The 24,251-nt window shown below is 38.8% G+C and overlaps 1 protein-coding gene across 1 annotated transcript; it reads right to left on the reverse strand.

The window, feature by feature from the left end:
* Positions 1-1,766: 1,766 nt before the first annotated feature.
* Positions 1,767-23,921, reverse strand: TMEM64 (transmembrane protein 64). The gene is made up of 3 exons (XM_063299468.1): positions 22,733-23,921; positions 6,614-6,769; positions 1,767-4,396 (listed from the first exon to the last, which is right to left on the reverse strand). The coding sequence occupies exons 1-3, from the start codon at positions 23,489-23,491 to the stop codon at positions 4,205-4,207; spliced, it is 1,107 nt and encodes a 368-aa protein (XP_063155538.1). The 5' UTR covers positions 23,492-23,921; the 3' UTR covers positions 1,767-4,204.
* Between the last annotated feature and the right edge of the window lie 330 nt (positions 23,922-24,251).

Below are 24,251 nucleotides of genomic sequence, written 5' to 3' on the forward strand. Positions count from 1 at the left end.
CAGTCGGGTTTCAGGCCTGGGTATGGGACTGAAACAGCATTGGTCTCACTTTTGGATGACCTCTGCCATGAGCGGGATGGGGGTAGTGCATCCATCCTTGCTCTTCTTAACCTCTTGGCTACCTTCAATACCATCAACCATGGTATCTTCTGGACTGGCTCTGAGAGTTGGGGATGGGTGGCACTGGCTTATGTTGGTTCTCCTCCTTCCTCTGGGGTCAGTTCTAGTTTGTGTTGATCAGGAAAGGTCCCGCCTTCAGCCTCTGCTTTGCGAGGTTCCACGGGGGTTTGGTACGTTCTCTGTTCCTGTTTTACATTTTACATAAAGCTGCTGGGTGAGATCATCCATTGCCATGGGTTGAGGTATCATCACTATGCTGATAACCAGCTTTACATCTCTGCCTGTGAATTAAGCAATGCTGTTGGGATCCTTCCCTGGTGTCTGGAGGCTGTAGGGATCTGGATGGGGAACAACTGGCTTCAGCTCAACCCTAGCAAGACTGAGAGGCTTTGGGTCTGGGGGCTTGCTGGTTCAAGGAACTTAACATCTTTGCTTCTGGATGGGGCAGCACTGCCCTAAAACATACTCTGTGTGCAATCTGGGAGTTTTCCAGGACTCATGGCTCCTGCTTGAAGAACAGGTGACACCCATGGCCAGGACGACCTTTGCACAACTCTGTGTTGTGCACCAGTTGTGCCTGTTCCTGAACCAGGAGGCTCTGCTCTGTCACTCATGCCCTGGTCACCTCTCAAATGGATCTAGTGGTTAAGGCAATGGGCTAGAAACCAGGAGATTGAGAGTTCTAGCCCCACTTTAGGCATGAAAGCCAGCTGGGTGACCTTGGGCCAGTCAGTCTCTCTCAGCTCACCTCACCTCACAGGGTTGTTGTTGTGGGGAAAATAGGAGAAGGAAGGAGTACTAGGTATGTTCGCCGCCTTGAGTTACTGATAAAAATAATAAAGGTGGGATAGAAAATAAATAAATAAATAAATAATGCACTCTACGTGGGGCTCCCCTTGAAGAGTATCTGGAAGCTGCAGCTGGTATAGAATGCAGCAGTGCAGGCAGTTATGTGCGCTCCTCAATCAGTGCATGTTACACCTCTGCTCCGCGAGTTGCATTGGCTGCCAGTATGCTACCAGGTTCAATTCAAGGTGGCATGGAATCAGGTTGAGTGACTGCCTCTTCCCGGTTACATCTACCCATCCCATCAGGACCAGCAGGAGAAGTAATGCTGCAGGTCCTGTCTCTGAAAGAGTACCATCTGGCGGGACCCAGGAAGAGAGCCTTCTCTGCTGTGGACCTTAGATTGGCCCCAACCCTCTCAACCTTTAGGACGGTTGTGGAGACATGGCTCTGCTGCCATGCCGTGGAGCCTGGCAATGGTGAGGAGCTTTACAATGGCTATGTTGAGCTGATGTAGGATGAATTCTGCCACTGATCATGATTCTCTGATTTTTAAATTGATTACGGATAGTTTTTTATATGTTTGTATGTTGGTTTTTAATTTGTTTTTATTGGATTGTTTTTACCTGTTGTGAGCCGCCCAGAGGTCACTTAGATGTGATGGGCGGCCATATAAATCAAACAAATAATAATAATAATAATAATAATAATAATAATAATAATAATAATAATAATAATTTCATTCTTGAACATAGGTACCACACAACATGGAAAAACTTTAAGGATTCAATTTCAAAACCGCTGTACAGTGAAATTATCTCGAGTGCAAAACACAGTGGAACTAAAACCACCAGAACATACAGCTTTGCAAAGATTCCTTTATTGTTGTTAATAAAGGAGTACACAAAATAACAAGTATTGGTAAAACCTTGGGTGAAGTAACATCCAAGTTACAGTGCCTACTGGTATTACTTTTCAAATGAAAGCCACAGTAATAAAGTGATCAGCAATCATTCACTGTCAAAGTGTCATAAAATAGTAGCCAAACTCCCAATTTTCAAGGACCAAAAGCAATGCAACTGTAGAACAACACTGAATTTCCCAAACAAGGACTTGCCAATAGTTCCATATTTATCACTAAGTTTGAAATATTATGATCTTTTAGGGTATATTGGGATATGGCAAATTTACTTATTCAGCTATCTAACAAATATGACAGAGTCTAAGCAGAAGATTATTCTGCACAATAAAACAAACCTGTTGAAGTCAATGGCCAGATTTTGTATTACATTGTAGTTATGGTCTATAAATTTTCACAAATCACTGCACCATGACAACAGACTAGGAGAGAATGAAGGGGTATTCCAAAAGTCTAAGAGCCAGAAATGGACTCTGTTGCTGAGACAAAAATAAAACAGTTCAAAGTTTTGAGTTGATTCAAACTGCTATGAAGTATCTTTATGAGTTCTCATGTCAGGCACACAAATATGCGATCTATAAGGAATTATGATATGAATACACATAAACATAGCTGGGGTTATTCCAGTCCATTCAAACCTATAGAACAAACTTGGTGATTTTCTAAAAAGAATTCAACACATTGTATGAAATATTATTTTTAAAGTGTTTACAGATTCCTGAGCCTCAAGACATTTCTGCCATTTTCTAGTCAATGTTTTTAAGATGGAAAACCTGTCTTTTCCTAATTTTTCAAAAAAATAAGAAAGGGACACATGCAATTTTCACAGCCTCATAGATACATATCTTAAAATACTGCAGAAAACTTATACAAGAGCATTATTTTATGATCAGAAGAAAATATACTCAGGGAGGAATTGTGTGGATTTTTAAAGCTTTTTTAAAAAGAAAAGCCAAAAGGTCTTCTCTAAAAAATAAAGGCCACGTGATTAAATAGCATTATGATGTTTTCAGAAAGGTTTATTTCCACCTATTTTGCTAGTGTTACGGGGTGCAGAATGAAGCAAATCTGATGTACAGTTTCCTAAAATCTTTTCACAGCTAGTTAGAAACTGTGGAAGAGCCCTTTTGTTGTTACTCACAAGGATGATAAAGCCAAGTCAAAGATTTGCATTTCACCTGCAAATTCTTCACACCATTCTCTGCCACAATCTATTAAGTACTCTGTAGTTTCCCTTTTACTTTGCATATTACATAGTATAACTTAACATGTTATATAAGAGCACTTCAGTCCCACAATGTAGGATTTGAACTTATATGAACAATTATGATGGCTCCAAAACATTTCAGAGGCTTACAAAAATACATTCAACCAAAGATTTATATAAGGGGTTCTTTCTGTCCTTTACTCTCAGGTTTTTGAGCAAAACAAGGTAAGGAAACCAAATAGTTCCCAAAATAGCAAAAATGTTCTCCACTTTCCTTTAGCTGGTACCCCAAAGAACATGGGGATGCCCTGTAATCTGTTACAGACAAGAAAATTACTCTGGATTCCAGAAGAGCTCTCTACTGAGGAAGTGCTCATCTTATCCTTCCAGTCATGAAAAATGGGATTTTTCTGCACTGATTGTTCCCAATTATGAAAGATTATATTACTTTCCAGAAATACAGTGAAACCTCAATTTAGTGGACACCCATTTAGTGGACTTCAGATGCAGTAGGTCAAATTTCTCTCCAGATATCCTCCCAAATAATGGACAAGAATCTTCCATCCAAAGTAATCTAGATGAGGCGTGTAATTTTCAATAAGTATTACATCATTTGTGGCAATATACATCATTTGCACAGATAGGCAAATCACCAGGAATGATGTAATTTGCAATTTCACAGACATCCCGAAGGAACAAAGTCCACTCTCCAAACTGCACTCTTAAATCAAGGTTTCACTGAGTTTCAAAAACACACACATTTAAGAGTACTGCACATGAAGTTGCATACTTACATTTTTATAATTATTAAAGATCTACTGTTTATTAGTCAGCCTTATAAATAATGCTAAGCAGAAAGAAAACTGTATCAGGGTATTCTTCAGTTTATAAAAGCAAACACCAAACAAAGTCTAAAGTGCAGACTTTAAGTCATGATAAGTATAATAAAGACAAAGATGCAGCCAGATTTGCATCTATGTTTACAGTTACTATTGAACCCTATAAAATTTTAGCCATTTTACCATTTAAAAACTGCCACATATTTTGTACCATAGTACATCTTCCAGCCACTTGGATTTTAAGTTTTGCTGAAAAGTCCAGCAGTCTTAAGCAACAGATTAAATTACCCAGTTTCACAAATCTAACATAATACTGCAGAAAATGAGAGGAAGTCACACAATGTTGATTCCTCCTCCATGAAATGCAAGCGTCCTCTTGTTGCAAAAAGTTGAATTGTTGCTGCTTGACTGACTGCTTTTCACAAGTGATGTCTTCATTTCCATTTCACATGCAACTATGGCTGCATTCAATTCCATTTGAGCTCGGTGGACAACATAGAACATGAGGCCTATACTTATTACAATCTGTGAATGAAGCAGATATGATTGTCTTGTTTAATATTTTCAGTTGCAATCACGGACATAAAAATATTGAAAGATCATCAAGAAAGTGAATTTTTAAACTGACTTCTAACTTCACTTGAACTGTCATCTGCCCACAAACTGTGAAGTAAAATTGAGAGAAGAAATACCAATATTGAAGACGGCTCTTGGCAACAGCTGACAAAATGGTATGTAATTGTGTCTTTGATACAGACACATGTCCAACCTTTATCTACACTCTGAGTTATAACGTTTTCTAAGCTAAATAAACAAGTTCAATTTAAATGAAAAAGAGGAACTTTATATCCCATGTCTAGTTTAATGATTCATGTAACAGTACTCTTACAGCTAGATATAATATGATATAGAGACCAAGAACTACTGCTGGTTTGATTTTCATTTCTGCCATGGATTCACTAGGCAATTTAGGCTATTTTTAAGGAAAAACAAACAAACCTCTGCATCAGGCTGAAAGAGTGATATTGGCTTTTGTACAGTCCTCAAATGATAAAATATTACTGCCATTTCCAAAAGATGTATCTCATAACAGGACACAAACTAAATTTGTTTCAACAGAGTAATATTATCTTTTCACAGAAGCTATATATTGATTTAACTTGGGAAAAATCCTTTTGAAAGACTAGCACATGTCATGCTAACTACCTGGTGTTCCTAAGTATCATTCTCAGTGCTACAAGTACTAATCTTTCAAATTCTATGCCAACAATCAAAGTGAATATCTGAATATTATATCATATATTCAAAAGTAAGTAATTTATTTTTTTCCAGCCTGGCATGGGCTTGCTGCCTGGGGTGATGGGATTTGTTATCCAATGCATCTGGAAGATGCCAGCTTGGAAAGTTTAGTTAATGAATGACTATGCATTCCGCAAAGATATTTTCTGTCAATCTTGGATTCTGACCTCTCTACAAAGGTGTCCCTAGTTGTCACATCCTTCACAGAACCCAAGTGCTGCCAAGGATCTCATAGAAAGTGACTAAAAGAAGCCAATAATACAAAATCTAACAGAAAGTTGCTCCCAATGTCAAACTTAACAATTTATTATGTATTCCTTCTTATAGTTTTACCTATACTTAAACAAGATTTGTCCAGCTTATGGAAAAAAATGTGGGTTATTGTCATGTCTTCAGTTTTGCCACTGTACGGTAACACTAAGAAAATGCTGCTCCAACATCTTTGACAAAATGAATAAAAGTCCCAGTATTGTAGCTTTGTGTTTGAGGAAAATGACAGAACTCCAACTGTGATCAACTATCAAATATGAGAGGGATCTACTTCTAGGAAACACAGAAGTGGCAGACCGAAGCCAGAAAAAAAGGTATAAGCCATTAAAGCACGGCATTATGTGGAAGACGACCGAAGCTTCCCTGTACTGGTTTAAACTGTCTTCTAAGGCTTATTCCAGAAAAGAATCACATTGACTTTGGAACATGGTATGGCATGGCCCAGCATGGCACTGTTCTTCAAAGAGAGCTAGTGGGTTCTTCAACAACAGTACAAATATCTGGAATATTAACTATTCTGGGACGCTAGTGCAATGCTAACTTAAAAATCCACTTTAAATCATTTTCACAGATATCAACCAAGGTAGTATAAAAAAACAATTCCAGTTCTTATAAAAATTTATGATATAACATTTGGTTCCAATACAAATATCTGAAGACTTGTCTTAACCTAGAAGCTTGCTTTAAGTAAATTATTATTAAATTAAAGTTAACTGCTCATTCTCGTTTGTCGAGATGGGCGGTAAAGAAATGTGATAAATACATAAAATTATTTAAATGCAATGACTTCTAGAATAGGCCCAATATTTTCTTGCTCTCCAAGCATGAGCATTTCAATCAAAATTTAGGAATTAGCCCTTCTGTCAGGCAGGATATTCTGATGGACTAAGAACTTTCTATTCATGAAAGGATCCAATTCAATATGTTTAACAAAGCATATAATGAAGGAACAAATTCTACACAACACTGTGGGACATGAGATGAAATACTTCCAGTACTTCCGATATACCAGATATTTTCAAGTTCAATTTCCATCAATACAGCTAAGGTAAAAGATTATGGAAGTCCGAGCCCAAAATAGCAGGGGGTACCAGACTGATACATTGATTTATAGAGTTGACCTAAAATGCTATGAGAACAAATTGCTGAATGAAGTCTAAACAAATCATTTACCTGTAAACTAAAAATGAAATAGCCACTAAGACTTTGTTCTGCGATAACATCTTCCATAGTACGCAAGGTAGTTCCCAGGTAGGAGTTTAAAAGCTGAGTTGGAAGTAATCCAATGGAAGAAGCCATCAGGTAGTTTGGTAATGAAAGATCTGTGATCTAAATAAAAGGAACACATATAAATTATTCATTAGACAAGTAAGTCTGATCAGTTTTTTCACTCATCTGCTGAAATGACAGCAATTTAACAACCCCTTCACTCCACCACACATTTCACAGAAAGATAGAAGAAAAAAAAAGCATCTGATTCTACCTATGCTTAAACAAAATTTGTCTAGCTTATGTTTATTCACAAGGTTGAAGAACAGTTTGCCAAAGCTATAGTTTCAAGCTAGAGCATGTCCTGGATAACAAGGCAAGAAAAGATACCTTGGAAAGATTTTCATTCATCCAGGGCAGGTTACAATTCTGTTCTTCCTTCAGGTGCCATTCCTAATCTGTTTCTTCAGAACTTCAACATGCTGAGAAGAGTGGCACTGCAGGAGCTGTGCCAAAATTAAATATTATTTTTGTGGCCTATATCAACACCACGGTGGGGAAGGACACCATTCCAATTCAGTAACTGACAGGTCCGCCATCAAATTAGAGTGATCACTGTAATTAGATCATTGTTGGGCACCTCACTCACATCCTTTTTTAAAATTTATTCTTTTTTTAATCAATAAAAACTACCAACCCCCCCCCAAAAAAAGGACAAAGAAAGAAAAAAAACTAAAAAAGTGAGGAAACATAAGAGAAAAAAATTTCAAATTTACAAAAAGATGTGGCTTCCGACTTTTAGCAGCAAGGATATACAAAAATTTCCATAATCAATATCTTATTCTATATTAAACCAAAACACCATATTATTTCTATAAGTCATTCCACTTTAACACATAATAAAAATCACTAAGTACAGTTACTCCTCCCCCTTATATTAAAATAAAGAAAAAAAAGTTGATATAAACCTCCTAAACATCTTTCTCCCCTCCAAAAGATAAAACATATTTAATTATTTCCTTCCTACAACTATTCTATACATTTCTGTCTACTATAATAAGAATCAAATTAAAAAGCACATAAGTTGTCTGCTATTATAGTTAATAGTACAACCATTTTAATAATCCCAATCTTAATAAACCCCAAAAACAAAGCCAATTCAAAACAGTAATTCCAAATCTTTAAAGGCAAATAGCAACAATCAAATCCTTAAAGCAAACCAGGTGAACATTCTTCAACCCTTATCCCACTTCAAAATAAACCAGAGCAGTTACATATCCCCACAATGTGCAGAGAGCTTTCCTCTTGAAAGAATCAAACAGCCCAAGTGCCCCCCTCAAAGATTCCAGGTTCTTTTCATGGCATTCCACCAGGAGATCGATTTTACTTATGGCTTGCAGATCACTCTCTCCCTTAGATTTCTCCAACTCCGTTATCCAATCTTCATCCAGCATCTCAATAAAAAATCCAATCTCAGTCTTAAAAAAAACCCTTTCTATTACTCTTAAATTCCTCAGTTTCATCACTACATCCCCAACCTGATGGCACATTTTAGATCTCATATTTTCCACAATATCCTGGATATCTTGATAGAAGTCAGAAGAAATCTGTTTAAAATCCTGGTGAAAGTCAGAAAGAATTTGTTTGAAACCGTCCATGTCTCATGCAGTAGTTTATGGTGCCCCCTAGGAGCTTAACCAACGAAAGTCAAAGATATGGAAGAGTTCCAAAGTGTGTTTACATAAAGTGAGAGTGAGATAGCAGACTGTTCTCAAGGGAAAGTGAAAACGGAAGGCTGAAGGTTCAAATCAGCCAATTCAATGTGTAGGATAATGCTAATATCTTCAAATTTAATACAAAAATACTAACAGGAAGATAATTGTTTACTCTCAATCTTTGGAATTTCCTTTGGAAGGAAAACGAAATCCAAAACTTAAAACAATTTTTTTTAAAAAAAGCAATCCCAAAAATGTTAAACACCAAGAGAACCAGCTTCTCCTTGCTGTAGAAAGCCTCTCCTTGGGTACATATACTTAAAAAAAAAATACAAATTGGTGATTTAGAAATGGGGTGGCCAGTCTTAGTGTCCCTTTAAGGCTACAACGCGGCTTGGGAAGTGATGAAGTCCCTGTCTCCCAGCTAGCTCTTATCAGTCAAACGCAAAATGCTGTTTGTGATCTGGCTGCAAGCAGCCATCCAGAGGACAGATGGGATGATTCCAGGTATTCTCCTTGATACGGAGAACATTTTTGGGCTTCAGGAAAACCTGCCTGAGCCCGAAGAAAGTTACCGCATTGTCAGCTCTGCCCTCTGAACCAGTGGGCACAGCTGTTCAGTCTGCCATTCCCACCAGAAGCCACCTCACTCACATCCTAATGGGTGAAAAAGTTTCTTTTTTCTCCTTCCATCACTACCAAATAATGCAAGAACAGAACATTTTTCACCCCTCTTGCTGCAGATCTGGCCATCAAGTAATTTTTGTCTACCTGGAGAATCATAAAGGAAATCAGTTCAGTTCCAGAGTTCTGGAAAAGCAAATTAGATTGGACAATCTCTATGCACAACTAGTAGTCAATATAATTCTCCCTTTAACTATTCCTAACATTTGTATTATCTTTTCCTTCCTCAATACCATTCTACTGCTTAAGTAGGAAAATCATAATAAATACTGTATTCACATTTAATTTGTATTTAAAACTGTCAATGTTAGAATACATTCTTGGATAACTTTGACATAAAGAAGATAATAGAACTGAAAACCTTAAATTTCCTTAAGTATTCTGATCTTTTAGTTACTTTAAAAATGAAACTTACATTCATTAAGTTGAGGAATAGAGCCAGTCTGGTGTGGTGGTTAAGGCACCAGGCTAGAAACTGGGAAACTGTGAGTTCTAGACCCGCCTTAGGCACAAAGCCAGCTGAGTGACCTTGGGCCAGTCACTCTCTCTCAGTCATAGGAAGAAGGCAATGGCAAACTACTTCCAAAAAACCTTGCCAGGAAAATTGCAGGGACTAGTCCAGGCAGTCCCCACAAGTCAAAAACTGACTCGAAGGCACCAATAAAAACAAAACAACAACAAAAAAAGGCTGGAGAATAAGGACAGGAAGAAAGTATTTTTAATTTTTTTCTAACTGTTCCTCTGTGCTTCCTGAAAAGCTGCTCTAGGAAGCTAATGGATTTTTATATTTTTAAATATTTTATATATATTTTAATATATATTTTATATAATAACAATGGATATTTATAATTTTATTGAATTTTAAATTGTTTTTACTGTGAACCGCCCAGGGTTCCCCGTGTGGGGGAGATGGGCGGTGATAAAAATATGATTGATAGATAGATAGATAGATAGATAGATAGATAGATAGATAGATAGATAAACAGAGGATCCTGCAGAACAGCAGAAAGCATGATAGAGGGGAAAGAGAGAATTCACAACTCCCTGACTTCTTTCCCTACTAAGGATTCTGTATTGGATCCCTGCTCTCTTATGTGAACAGAAGGAAATCTTCCCTTCACAAAATAGCCAAACTGAATGTTAACCAATGATGAATCAAATCTACATTGCAACTATAATGTTTTGCCATTTCTGAAGAACACAATTCTTCAGGTAATTCAAACCTTAAATTCAACCCACTCTAGCCCCAACACAGCTAACCTATAGCAAACTGGGAGACTATGAATTCTAGTCCTGCCTTAGGTACAAAGCCAACTAGGTGACCTTGGGCCAGTCAGTCTCTCAGCCCTAAGAAGCAGGCAATGGAAGCCACTTCCAAAATCTTGCCAAGAAAACTGCAGGGACTTTCTGGGCAGTCACCAGGTGTCAAGACTGACTTTAAGGCGCACATGTTCATGCACACACACAGAGTCAGTCAGTTATTAGACCAGTACAAGTAATATGTCCATGAGTGCCCTGTGAGTACTTATAAATCTATCTTAATAGATAGTAAATAAAATTTAAGACAAAGTTAAAATACATTTATAAAACAACCTAAATAGAGTCTGTGAGTGAGGTCCAAAAGGAGAAATCAATGTTTAGGTTATAAAGTAGTCTCTAAAATTATATAAAATGTGATAACATCTAAAATTACAAAAATGTGATAGTATCAAAAATTTAAGTAAAATGTGATAATATGTGAAGTTACAAAAAAAAATGACAACATCTAAGATTACATAGAATACATCTGTCTAACGGGAACTTGGCATATCAAGGTCCAGCGGATCTTTCATGCTGCTGTGCAAAACATAGCACATACACTGTAATAAAAGGCAGTTCACCTATGAGCAGCATCTGGGCATAGGATGAGTCTCAGCAACCAGGGTATCTGCTAATCAGAGGGAGGATAAATCTGGTTCGAGTGTCTTTGTAAAAGGAACAACAAAGAAGAACACGTTCTGAGGTTTCCACCTCTCCAAAACACAGGGACAGAGCCTTTCAGCCAATGATACTTTTTATATTTGCCATTCAGTACTGCAGAGGAGAGACATGACATCAGGCAAGAGAGAAAGCTTTCCGATGGCTGGGTGTTTCAAGCCGTGTGAGGCAGCCAGCAGCAGTGACAATATATCTGTGGTGTGCTGATGACAGGAAAGCTTGGGCACACACACATACAAAGCCAACAATAGGATGCTGTTGTTCAGCAATATGTGAAGTCCTAGCGATTATCTATCCCTGACATAGCAGTAGCTTCCCAAACAAAGAATACACCAATAATTCGAGAGAGATTTAAATGCTGTATTCTAAAGAGATGCCAGTGAAAGATAAAGGACTGGCCATATTCAGGAAATAAAAATAAATTCTGAACAATTAATATCAGCTCTGCACCTTCTGTATGACTTTCTTTTTTCAGTTGACACAATTGAACAAATGTTAATTAAAAATTACTTTTATATATAAGACCCATGACAAATGCCTATTAAATCGATTTTAAAACATAAAACATTTTACATAATTTAAGTCCTAAAATAGTATAAATAAAGTTTACAAATATTAAACAAAAATGCTTAATATTAAATTGTCTACTATCAGTTTTGGGGGTTACTGAAGAGTATACTGTAGTAGGTTGTTATACGGAAAGTCCACAAGCAGCAGCTGAAACAGGAACCATTGAGGAATGGTTAATAGCCATTAATAGCATATAATTTAATATAAATGTGCCCATGCTCATATAGCCCTTCTTCAATGTTAGAACTACCAAACAGCCTAAGAAGACTCTGCTTATTTTAACCAACTGCTGAAAGTATTGCCAAATAATGGAGATTGGGTAGGATTTTGCCAATATGGGAAATTCCACTCAAAGCTATTTTATTGATTGATTGATTGATTTGACTTGACTTGTATGGCCACCCAACTTTGGGTGGGTCACATTAATGAAAATATGTCCATTATCTTTTCTAGTTATTTCATATTTAGCACATTTATTTTATGTTATTTGTGATTATGTTAAACTGTACAATTTAAGCAGAACTTGCTATTCAGAACTTGTAGAATCTATATTAGATTTCCTTGTCCTTGTACATTGTTTCCTTAAACAGTATAAATTTAGAAATATATTTGAAACTCCCAATAGATTTCCATCTCAAATTCAAGGGGCTTGTTATCATTTAGAAATCACTAAACAGCCTGAGCCCAACTGAAGGAACAGCTTCCTCTGAAGGCTGTAACCCAGGAATTGCGTTTGTTCACATAAAGGCCTTTTGCACATGCTGGCCCAGAAAGAAGCATCCCAGCAACCTACTAAGGATGGGTCTTTTTCAGCTGTAGCTCTAAGGAATTCCCTCCCTGACTGAGCTGATTCTTCTCTGGTGTATTTTAGGGGAAAAAAATAAAGCTTACTTTACATCTTAAGCCTCCACCCACCCCCAGCTACATTTTGATCTGCTCTCTCCTCTTTTAAAGCTGACACCATTCTATTGTATTGTTTTGCAATTTTCTGACCATGGGGTTATTTATTGTTTTAAGAGGTTATAACATTTTATGATATTTCATACGTTATCTTTTATTACATCCTGCTGTTTGTGCAGGGTCAACTAAATTACTTTGATGTAAATCAGATACATGATTTAAATTTTCCAAGAAAGAATATATTGAATTTCTTATTTCAAAATACAAATGCTTTCTGAACAAGAATGTTTGGAACTGGATATTTAATTAAAACTTGATTTGCAGATAAACGTAGTGTCATGCAATTTTACAGCACCCTCCAGACTCTGTAGCCATTCTTGCTGCTTTACAGAATAATGAAATAGATATATGCTTACATTTCTGTATATACGTTATCAAAGATAGTAAGATCACTTACTAACATACAACTCTGAATAATAATCAGTTGGGCCGTTGTAATTTTCAATACAATAATTAACACATGTAATTAGTAATATTAACAATTTTCCACTGGATTTTTTTTTTTGTATTCCATTACAAATTCTAAAACTTGTTAATGAAAATTACCGTACCCCTAGCAGATTCTGAATTCCCAGTAATACCTACTTCAAACAATCTATCTTCAGGTACTAAATTGCCCACTTTTTGGAAGGACAAATGATGACATATTAAAAAATGCACTTAAAAATAAAGTATACATTGAAAACACTGAATAAGATATTGATTACATTGCTTATTAATGTAATATAATTATTTGAAAATAATAAAAGACTACAAAAAAGAAAAATGGGAATAAAAGACTAAACAACCAAAAAACTAACTCTTTTTTAAAATACTTCTTATTCCGCCTTATTTTTATAAATAACTCAAGGCAGTGAACATACCTAACACTCCTTCCTCCTTCTCTTTTCCCTACAACAACCATCCTGTGAGGTGAGTTGGGCTGAGAGAGAGAGTGACTGGCCCAACATCACCCAGCCGGCTTTCAGGCGTAAGGCAGGACTAGAACTCACCGTCTCCTGGATTCTAGCCCATTGCCTTAACCACTAGACCAAACTGGCTCTCTTCAACCCTTCAAGGACTTCCAGAAGAAATGTACGGAAAATACAATATAAGAACTCCTCCCGAAGCCAAGATGGCTCATCTCCCTCTAAAACTTTTTTTTTTAGTATGTAATGTTAAAAAGGCTGCTCTGTGTGTATTTTAAAGCTGCCCACTCCAGCAGGCTCTGGACAACCAACAAGAAACAGTTAAAACATAGAATAACACAGTCAGCCTGGACTGAAACAATCATAACAATAACAGCAAACCACAAAATGCATTAACCCCAGGCCTGGGACCAGACCCTGATCTTAAGGGCTTTCTGGGACCCCAGGAGATAACTCTGGGGGATGCTGTTCCAGAGGGTAGGGGTCAAAACAGAGGTCTGCTTCCTTGGTCCCACAACACGTTTAACAGAGAGGGCCTGGAATGCACCTGCTCTGCCACAGTGTACCAAGCAGGCAGAAACGTCTGGAGATAAGCAGTCCCTCAATTATCCAGGACCTATGCTTTCTAAGGAATGACCAGCACCTTAAACTGCACCCAGAAGCCAACTAGCAACCAATGTAGCTCATGTAGCAGTGGTGACATACGGGCATACCGCTTCTCACTACTGATATAATATAGAGAGAAAAGAGCAGTGCAAGTACATTAAGAGTTTGGCCAGATACAGTACTTCCTATTGCCTCCTTATATTGTAATGAGGTCTGCATAGGTCTGCTAGAGATGAATGGAGCTTACAAGCAGTTCTTTGAAGAAAAACTGACTTAAAAGTGGGCATTTTCAGAACATTCCTGATTATCTGGGTCCTTATATATAAAAACTGGTAATACAGTTAATATAATTGGTTATACATATCAAGTATGTGAATAATTTTGGAAGAATCTAACTGAATCCAGTATACAGTATATTTTAAATTGACATATTTAACTGTCATTTCCAAGTCCGTCATATCAGTTTAAAATACAGTTAACATAAGAGATGGGAAATTTTGTTGAATAACTCACTTCGTCTCTCTCTACATAAAGGAAAGGATATTATTTCAAAATCAAACAGCAGTCACCAATTTCAATTTAGGAAGTTTGTTTAGGAGACTCATTTGGCCAATGCAATCTATTTTTATTAAAACTTGGATATACGTCATTGTTTGTTCCTGAAAAACTCTAAAACTGGCATCACAAATTAGATTTGTGGTTGTAAAATCACAATTAATTATCTTAAATAATTGGGATTTTAAACCTTATTTTATTGTATTTCTTGATTCTGCAACGCAGTGTGTTAGACATCACAACAAAGGATGAATTTTCTACATAAGGAAATTCAATAGAAATTCTCTAGTTATGCTGAGGCCATATGACAAGATTACCCATTTCATAGCTAACATCAGAGTCTTCTGAATGTTTGTTCAAAAGTAATAGGTAGCATATTAAGTTGGCTTATACCCAAGTAAGCATGGATAAGAGTGTAAACTTAGGCTGAAGTCATAAGCACACATGTGAGAGTAATCACAGCAAAGACACTGTGATTTGCTTCTGCCTAAACATCCAGAGGATCACATTCCTTGAATTTAGAACTTTCTAGAAAAGGCTGGTAGCTATTATAAAAGACAAGGTGGAATTCTCCCATGTGACCAAAGGAAATATATTTTTTATTTTCTTAGAATATGCATATTTAACACTTGAGAATTAAATTAATTATGGAGTTCAGGTAGCTGTAGAACAAGAAAATAACTCCACTAAAATACATCTGTTGAATGATTTAGGTGAGGCACCATTTTGCATCTCCTGGATTGTAGCCCCTGTATTGATTTGGCACTTCTAGGTGCAGTCAGTAGCCCATAATAATCGCATCTGCTTGCCTTGCCTCACTGCACCTCCCTCACACCCTCCCCCACCCAGCAGCAGCCACTTTCCTGCCTGCTGGCCTGCCTGCAAAGCCACCTGCAACTTGCAGCTTACTGCCAGCTTCCCCACTGACTTGCTTGTGGGAAGCTGGCGGGAAGTTGCCTCACCTAATGACTGTGGGATTTGGTTAACAATGGCAACCGGGACTGCAGGGATTGCCATTGCTATGCAACACGGTCATGCTTTACAAATGCATCACTTAGCGACAGAAATACCGCTCCCAATTGCCGTCATAGTCAAGGACTACCTGTAGGCTTCACCTCAGAAATTATACAGTAACAGCTCGGGCTTGAGATTTTAAGGCTCCTATTTAGCACCCAGTTATATGGAGTTAGCCCACTGAACTCATAAGTACTAAGCATCTGAGCAGACTTGCAAAGGTTTTACCTTTTATGAAGATTGTTATATTTGGACTCCAATGCAAACAACACTGTTTTAAAGACTATACAGGTAGTCCTTGCTTACCGACTGCTCATTCAGCAACCAAAGTTATGGCAATGCTGAAAAAGAAGATTTACAACCAGTCCTTGAACTTGCAGCCACTGCAGAGTCTCCATGGTCACGTGATCATGATTCAGGTGCTTGGCAACCGGCACACATTCCCACAGTCATGTGATTGCCATTTGTGACCTTCACAGCCAGCTTCTGACCAGCAAGTTCAAAGGGGAAGCTGGCAGGAAGTAGTAAGTTGCAGTCACATGTCACAATTAACAACCATGGCTGATTTGCTTCACAACCGCAACCAAAATAAGTTGGGAATGGTAATGTGATACTTTAGTTTACCACTGTCTCACTTAGTGACCAGGTTGCCAGTCCCAATTGCAGTAGGTAAGTGAGGACTACCTGTGACTGAAATGTACAAAATGTAATTTTTAAAATCAGAGACTTTACTGAAATAGATTTATATTTTTTTTGTTAAAAGGATTTTTAATCAATCTTACTAAAGACATTGAATAGGATAAGATTCTACACTTCTAAAACTAACTTGCTAATTCATATAACCTGGAATATTATAGGTTTTGTCACTACAAACTGAATTTAAATTGTATTCCTTTTTTCTTCCACTGATGAAAGTTGTATTCATGGTTACAAACTACTGTGAGTACTAGGACAAAGTTCTGTAAGATGCTAGGACAAAGGTAATCCTCAGCTTATTGTATGGAACAATTTCTCTACAATGAAATAAAGCGTAGGAAAGTGTTACTGTGAATTTGCTTATTTCAACTGTTTAAGCATTTTTGTCAATCCTTAAAACATTTAATATCTTGATGTGTACAGTTCTAGGTTGCAAAATCCAGAAAACCACTAGGTGGTAGCAAAGAGTTAATGATTTCCATATCCATTTCTTGTCACCAAGTGGTTGTCTGGATGTTTGCAGCCCAGATCTGGCAGGCAAAACCAAAACAGGAATTCTGCTGATTTGTTCTTCCCACTGGTGTGAGTAGTTAAATTAATTTGAAAAAGTAAAAGTTAACTACAAAGCTCCTGGTTTGGTTGATTTTAAACCAGCCATGATCTGTAAACCAGAAACAGACTTGTTATTTTTGCTCTTAAAGGATAACAGAAGTCAGGAACTGTAGTTCAAATGACACACTAAACTTTCAGTTTGTAAATAGTTTACAGTATTTGTTCTTGCTAGTGGGAGGAATTAAGGGAAAGTACATGCAACAAGAAGTCAGAATTCTCAGATCTGGATCTTGATATGACCAGTGTGCAAAGAATGACAATCTAAAGCATGTTTAAATTTTCAGTTTCGCTGGCTACAGTAACTCAGGTCATTACCATTTCATCAGACTACTGCAGTACATTCTACATGGGGCTGCCTTTAAAGACTACTTGAAAATTACAATTTTTAAAATAATTTTTATTAAAGCTTTTGAAGAAGATTAAAAACTAACACAAACTAATATAAAGAAAGAAAGAACAAGGAAAAATAAAGAAATCAAAGAAAAAGCATGAAGTACAAGAAAAGAAAAAAGTTAAGGAAAAATAGAAAAAAAGAAAAAAAGATATAACAAAGTGGCTTCCAATATTCTTCACAGCAGTTTTAAGTATAATATATTTTAAATTCATTCTAAAGATACATCGTATTACTCTTCTTTCTATAATCTATCCTGTCTAATCATCAAAACCATAAATCACAAGTTCATTTTTTTCATTTTTACGCAAAAAGCCCATAAGAGATTTCCAGTCACCAATAAATGTAGGTAGTGTCTTTTCTCTAATCAAAGAAGTCAATTTATCCATTTCAGCAAAATCTGTCAACTTCACCAACCATTCCCCCATAGTGGGTACTGTGTAAAGACTACTTGAAAATTACACTTGGCCCAGAATGCAGTGGCCCACAAGCACACCAGCACCTAATGCTGGAACAAAGAACACTGATTCTGTGGGCCCTGGACTGGCCCTAGCCTTGGATTGGTTTCTGAGCATAATTTGAACTGCTCATTTTGACCAATGAAGCCCTTTATGGCACCTAGGTAGCTCCATGACTGTCTACTCCAACCAGAATGAGACCAACCTACTAGAGCATCTAAAATAATACCCCTTGTGGTCCCACAGTTTCAAGAGGCAAAAGGAGGGGAAGCCAGAAGGTGGTATTTCTCTGTGGTAGCATCAATGCTCTGTGGGTAGCCTCTTCCTTGTTGCTTTTCAGGAGGATATTAATTTCAGGAGGGTATTATAAACAGAAATATTCCAGAGAGGATTTTAAAACTGAATTCATATACTGTACCATTTTTTAATTTTTATCCTCTTTTACTTCTGATATTTTACTTTGGTTATATTTTTGTGTTTTTTCCCTCTTCTGACATCTTTAATGTGGAAAAAATAGATTTTTTTCTAAAAGAATAAAAAATATTCCAGTGATTTTTTTTTTAGAATAATAAATAAGAAGCACATATATTGTTACTCTTTATTTCCCCAAACTGTTTGACATTAACTTTAAAGAAAGATTTTCTTCTACAGCAGGGGTTGGCAACCTCCAGCTTGTATGCCAAATGTGGCCTGCCACCTGAAATCATACGGTCCATGGTCCCAAAAAAGAAATATATTCTCTTGGCCTGCGCAAGAGAGGAAGAGAGCGCTCGCTGCCTCCTCAGGCAGCCATTTTGGCAACGGCTTCATCAGGTGTCTCAGTTTGGACAGAGCAACAGGTCCCCATGCTGGCAAGAATGATCAGTGAAGCAGAAAAGGAGAAGGAAATGATGGCAGCAGCATGGCCAACCACTGCTCTAGAGTATCAGAGCATTATTCTAGGCAGAGGACAAATAGTACAGTATGACTCTAAAAAGCAACAGCAAAACACATTTTGCCTCAGAGAGCACTGCTATTTTATCCAAGAAAGAAGGAGAATTCAGTGCCAGATTTTGATGTGGGCTTGATGTTGCTGCCTTTTTATCTAGAGGTTGACAGATCTGCTTTTGATAGGTCTCAAAAGACATAACTCTAATTTATTATCATGCCAATGGCCCTATCAGCTTTGTTTGTCTACCTTTCAAACTGACAAAAAAGGAGGTACCAAGTTTTGCAGTTAATAGTTCCATACGTAATAAATTAAAAAATATGTTTAAAGTAAATTCAGTTCATAAATATAATCAGTCTAAGTTATACTTTTACATTTAATAAATGTAAATAATACAGCTCTTCTGAAGATCATACATGACCCAGTTGTTTACCTAGCTGCTTCTATCTCTTCAGGAAGTAACAGCTATTATTAAATACATGAAAACTCCTCATGGCTATCTTACTTCTGTACTGTTTGAGATTTACATTCTTTTTAAAATAAAGTTTCCCAACTTCCTTTAATGTAGTATATATAACTGATTTGAAACTGATAAAGATTCTGTTGATAGTGCAGTAGCTTGCAGAATTTCCTTCTTAAATGTTATGCCAATTTTTTTACAACAATCCTGGCATACAGATTACACACAATATTACTTTCAATTATCTATCCTGTGCAATCTGTTATTTATTTATTTATTTAATTAATTTGTCACCACCCATCTCCTCCCACCAGAGGGACTCTGGGCGGTTTACAACAATAATCAATAAACTATAAATTTACAATAAAAGTACAATATATAAAATACAGTATCTAAAAATACAGTTACAGGTAAATAATAATTAAAGATAAAAATAGAGTCCAATGGCAGATGACAACTCAGTCCTTGTATGCGCCGAACACTCTAGGGCACTACCTATCCCCAAACATGATGACACCCCTCCCCGCCCCAAGCCAGGTGGCAGAGCCAGGTGTTCAAATTCCTGGAGCGATGGGGCTAACCTCACCTCCAGGGGCAAGATGTTCCAGACGGCAGGAGCTACTGCAGAGAAGGCCCATTTCCTGGACCCTGGCAGGTCTTTATAAAAGACTTTCATGCCTAATATAATATTAGATTACTGATATTTTAGATACGTGTTCAGAAAAACCAGAGTTGGCAGTGGCGGTTTTAATGGATGTGGAAAGATGCTTGATATGGCATAGTTTAAATTCTGGAGCAAGTTTTGTCCAAGTATGGGTTTCCTTCTTTTTCTATTAAATTGATAACTATGCAATATTCTAATCCCTTGGCCAGATTATTACAACTGGAATTATTTACTCACACATGAAGATGTCCTGTGGAAGCTGACAAAGATACCCTTTATTTCTCATCAAAACACACTGTGGACATAAAAGTTGCTGGAGTTTAGCATACAAGTTGATTATAAGCTGATGGTATAATTGCTAGTACTTCTATAATAATATTTGCTATAATACAACAATTTGGTAAATTGTCAGATTAGTCATCTAATGGATTAAGCTTCATATACTTCCTATAGGCACTAATGTATCTATGGAAATCTGTAAAACATGAGGCTTTACTTGATGGTTAAATTCTTTCAGTTGAGAATAATTACCCATGAAAATATCCTTTCTTTGTAATTGTAATTTTGTCAATGTTTAAATTTCAGATTACTATTAATAGATGTTTCAAATCCTAAAGGGCTTATAGGAAAAGATTAATGTTATAAAATGAGTATTACTGCAGGATGAATATATATAGTTCCAGAGATTCCCATGATAGGAAGTTCAAGGGAAGGCACCAAATAAGGTGTTTCCTGGAAGACAGATAGGTGACAGTGTGAATGACCAAGCCATTATTCCAAAGAACAGGAGATGGGACCAGAGTGAAAAGACTCAAATGACTTCTGGGACAGAAGGTCTGAGATCTCCACTGTACATAAATGTTTAAATCTGAATTATTGCAAGGGGAATTTTGGATTGTCTAGAATTTAGGAACAGTGGTATATTTAATTAAAGCAACTTTTGACTGAACACCTTTTGATCCAGATGCAGTAGATGCATCTCAAACTCCTGAATTACCATTGCTGAAATGTGTTTTCAATTATGTTAAAGAACTTTGGAATAAAGTGTTGGAATATCCTGTATTAATAAATCAATAGTTAAGGGTCTTAAAGAACATGAAGTATGTTTCTCATAATCTCAGAGAATGCTTTAAAAGAATTTTGTCTACTTCATAAAGGGTATTACAAAATGACAGAGGGAACATTTACACATATGTGTATATTCTATTACTGTTCTGATTTTGGTTGAGTGTTTTTAGTGGTTAATGTGGCTTTGGGGAAAGATGTTTGAAGGTGTGACTATGATTTTGAATCATATACCAAAAATTTGGAATTTATCAATATAGAGAGATCTACAGATCTACCAGCATTGGGACACAACAAAAAAGATTTTACAATGGAAATACATTGTATGTATGAAATGCCCCTCTTGATTACAGTCTTGGACTGATGACATACATTCACTCTCTGTTTATGAACTGGCAAGATTATTCCATCTGGTCAAGATTTAATGCTTTCTTTACAAACAGGTCACACACACACAGTCATTTTTTCTTTCATTTTTTTTTCTGTTTTGGATCTTTTTTCTCTGATTCTGTATAGTAAAGCCAAAAAGGAAGTAAAAATGCATTTTGCATGTTACTTGCCCTACAATCATGACAACTGGGATAGCCTACTATATACTCCTATAGTTTCCCAAGGAAATAAAACCTTGTTCAGACATCATCTGTTAACAAACACACCCAGGCTTCCCAATCAATCATAAAACATAAAACACTTCAAGGACCAAACAGAAGCACTAAATATATATTCACTCTTTGGCTTGAATGCAGGAAAATACAGCAATGCTATGCTACAGGCCAACACCAACTATTCCTTTCTTACAGGAAAATATAAAATCTACCAAATTAACCTTCATAACATACAGAACCAATACAAGATCGGCTTTCAGATTTTAAGTGCAATTTCTTGTTAACAGGGGAGAGACAAATAAGTTGATCTTAATATAAAAAACTCCAATATCATAATTGTTTTGGAAGCTCCTTGTAAATGGATTCAAATTCTGTAGAATTTAAAAGCCATGTACTGTAATGTCTTCTAAACACTGAAATAATAGGAATGTAATAGCCTACCTAAAACTAAATACGTATTGCACTCAATGGTTGGGAAGGATATACCAATAGAGTTGTAAAAATAATTTTAAAAACCACAGCTTCCTGATGGAATAATCAGAAGGAGAGAACTGATTGCAAGAAAGCATAATTTAACCTGTTTTCTGCCCATTTTCCCTTCTGAATAGTGCAACTCTATTTTTTTTTTCTAAATGCAAGGCTATTCAGCAATGCCTTCTGTCTCCCAGGAATAAAAAACAGTACACAGAAAGAGGTACTATTGGCAGAGATTTGGGGCAAGGAAACACCTAACTATTCCTCTCCCTTCTTTTCTCAGTGTCAGATGATATTCCAGAAAGGTTTCTATTATGGGCTATCATTACCTGCATTTGCAGGGAGTATCTGACCTATATGGATCTTCTCTGCACAATCTGTGCAGACTTAGGAACTCTTCCAAACCACTGCCTTTGAGAATAGCATATACAGGTATATACCTGATCAGCCCTGGGGTGGTTTGAGTTACTTCTATCTCTACAACTGATTGATAAAACAACTATTTGCAATCCCTTTGTCTCGTAACTGGATCTGAACTGGGGATGGGCAATCTGGTGCTGTCCTGAACTATAATAGACACAACCCTGTGCCAGCTCGGGCTGGAGGGAGCTGAATACAAGACACCTGGAGAGTAGCAAGTTGCTAAACCCTGAGCTACAGTCAGCACTCGATTCAAGGCTGTGCCTTTCACCAGCGGTCGGTTAAGCAAGGCACATCCAGAGCTCCTTGGCAGTTACTCACAGAGAAGAGTGCATTTTGGAGTCCGAAGGGTATCGGCGTGAGCCTGGCCAAGGCCACCACCTTGAGGCCGCTTCCTCCTTCCACCACGCGGATGACAGCGCTGAACTTCTCGCTGCCCTGGATCCTAGCCAGCACCCACCGGGCCAGGAGCTTCTTGCAGACCACGTGGGAGATGAACGTACCGATCAGGACCCCCAGGACCATGAGGCCCATGCCCAGCACGAAGCCGTAGAGATAGCCGGCGGCCACGTTGAGCAAGATGTAGCCCCAGCCGCAAGGCAAGGACACCACGATGAAGCCCACGGTGAAGAGCAGCACGCCGGCCAGGCTGTCCAAGCTCTCGGCCCAGAGCATCAGGTCCCGCAGGTACTGGCGCACCAGGGCGAGCGAGGCGAAGCAGAGCATCGCCAGAAAGCACACGCTCAGGCAACTCTTGCACCAGCAGGTGCCCAGCAGGCATCCCGAGCATTGCCACGTCCTGCTCTCCCCTAAGCCATGCCCCGCTTCGGGCAGCTGGCAGAGCAGGAGATCCACCGACGGTTCCTGAGAAGGATGAGGCGGAGGGCAGTGATACAGCCCGTTCTGCTCCCCAAACAGCAGCCCCTCGCCGGCTGCCCCTCTGCCCGCCGCTTCCCCCGGCTCGCCCGCCGCTCCGAGAGGAGGCAGCCAGCGGCTCAGGTCCTGCCGGGCTCCCTGAGCGAAGGTGTGCTTGGTCGCCCGCGACAGCAGCTGCAACGCGGCAGCCCCGGAGCTCCACATCGCCGGCCGGCGTCTACGGCGAGCTGAGCGTGGCGAAGCTGAGGCGGCGGCGTCGCCGGCGGGCGAAGGTCGAGTGAGCGCTGCGCCTTCCCCGCTTCGCTGGCTGAAGACGCGGCCGCTCTCTCATCGCCGCCGCCGCCGCGGCGGAAGGCGCCGGGGCTGAGGGAGAAGCGAGGCGAGGCGGCGGAGGGCGCGCGGCTGCTCCCTTGCACGGCCAGCCGCAGCCGGCGATCTCGCTTCACCCGGCGGTTAAGCAACGGCGGCGGCCAAAAAAGCCGCGGCCTTGCCAGAAGCGGCGTCCCGCGAAGCGGCAGGAGCAACAGCTGCGGCGCCCCATTCCCAGCGCTCCCGAGGCCCCGCCGCCGGGCCGGCCAGTGCGAAAGGTCGCCGCGTCCCAGGAGCGGCCGCCTCAAAAAGCGCGCGGAGAGGCGGCGGCGGCGGCGGGCGGGGTGCGGGAGAAAGACGCCAAGGATGCGTCGACCCTCCGCGGCCTGCTGGGGGCGGATGGGCGGTGCTGGGAGGGGGCCGGGCAAGATTGTCGCCGACGTCGCCTCCTCCCCATGCAGCGGAGTTGCAGAAAGAGGGGAAGCCCAGCGCGTTTTCGGGAGGGCGCTGCTTTTTTCCCCTTCACATCCAGCTTCCGTTGCGCTGTCGTGCAAAGATAAAACACCTCATAAGTCTGCGCCCATAAGGGTTTCTCTCTGCCAAGTCAGCCACGTCTTTCACGACAGACGCCTTGCAGTCATAAACAAGTTTTTCC

The sequence above is a fragment of the Candoia aspera genome, chromosome 3 (genome assembly GCF_035149785.1).
Source record: "Candoia aspera isolate rCanAsp1 chromosome 3, rCanAsp1.hap2, whole genome shotgun sequence".
NCBI lineage: Eukaryota > Metazoa > Chordata > Lepidosauria > Squamata > Boidae > Candoia > Candoia aspera.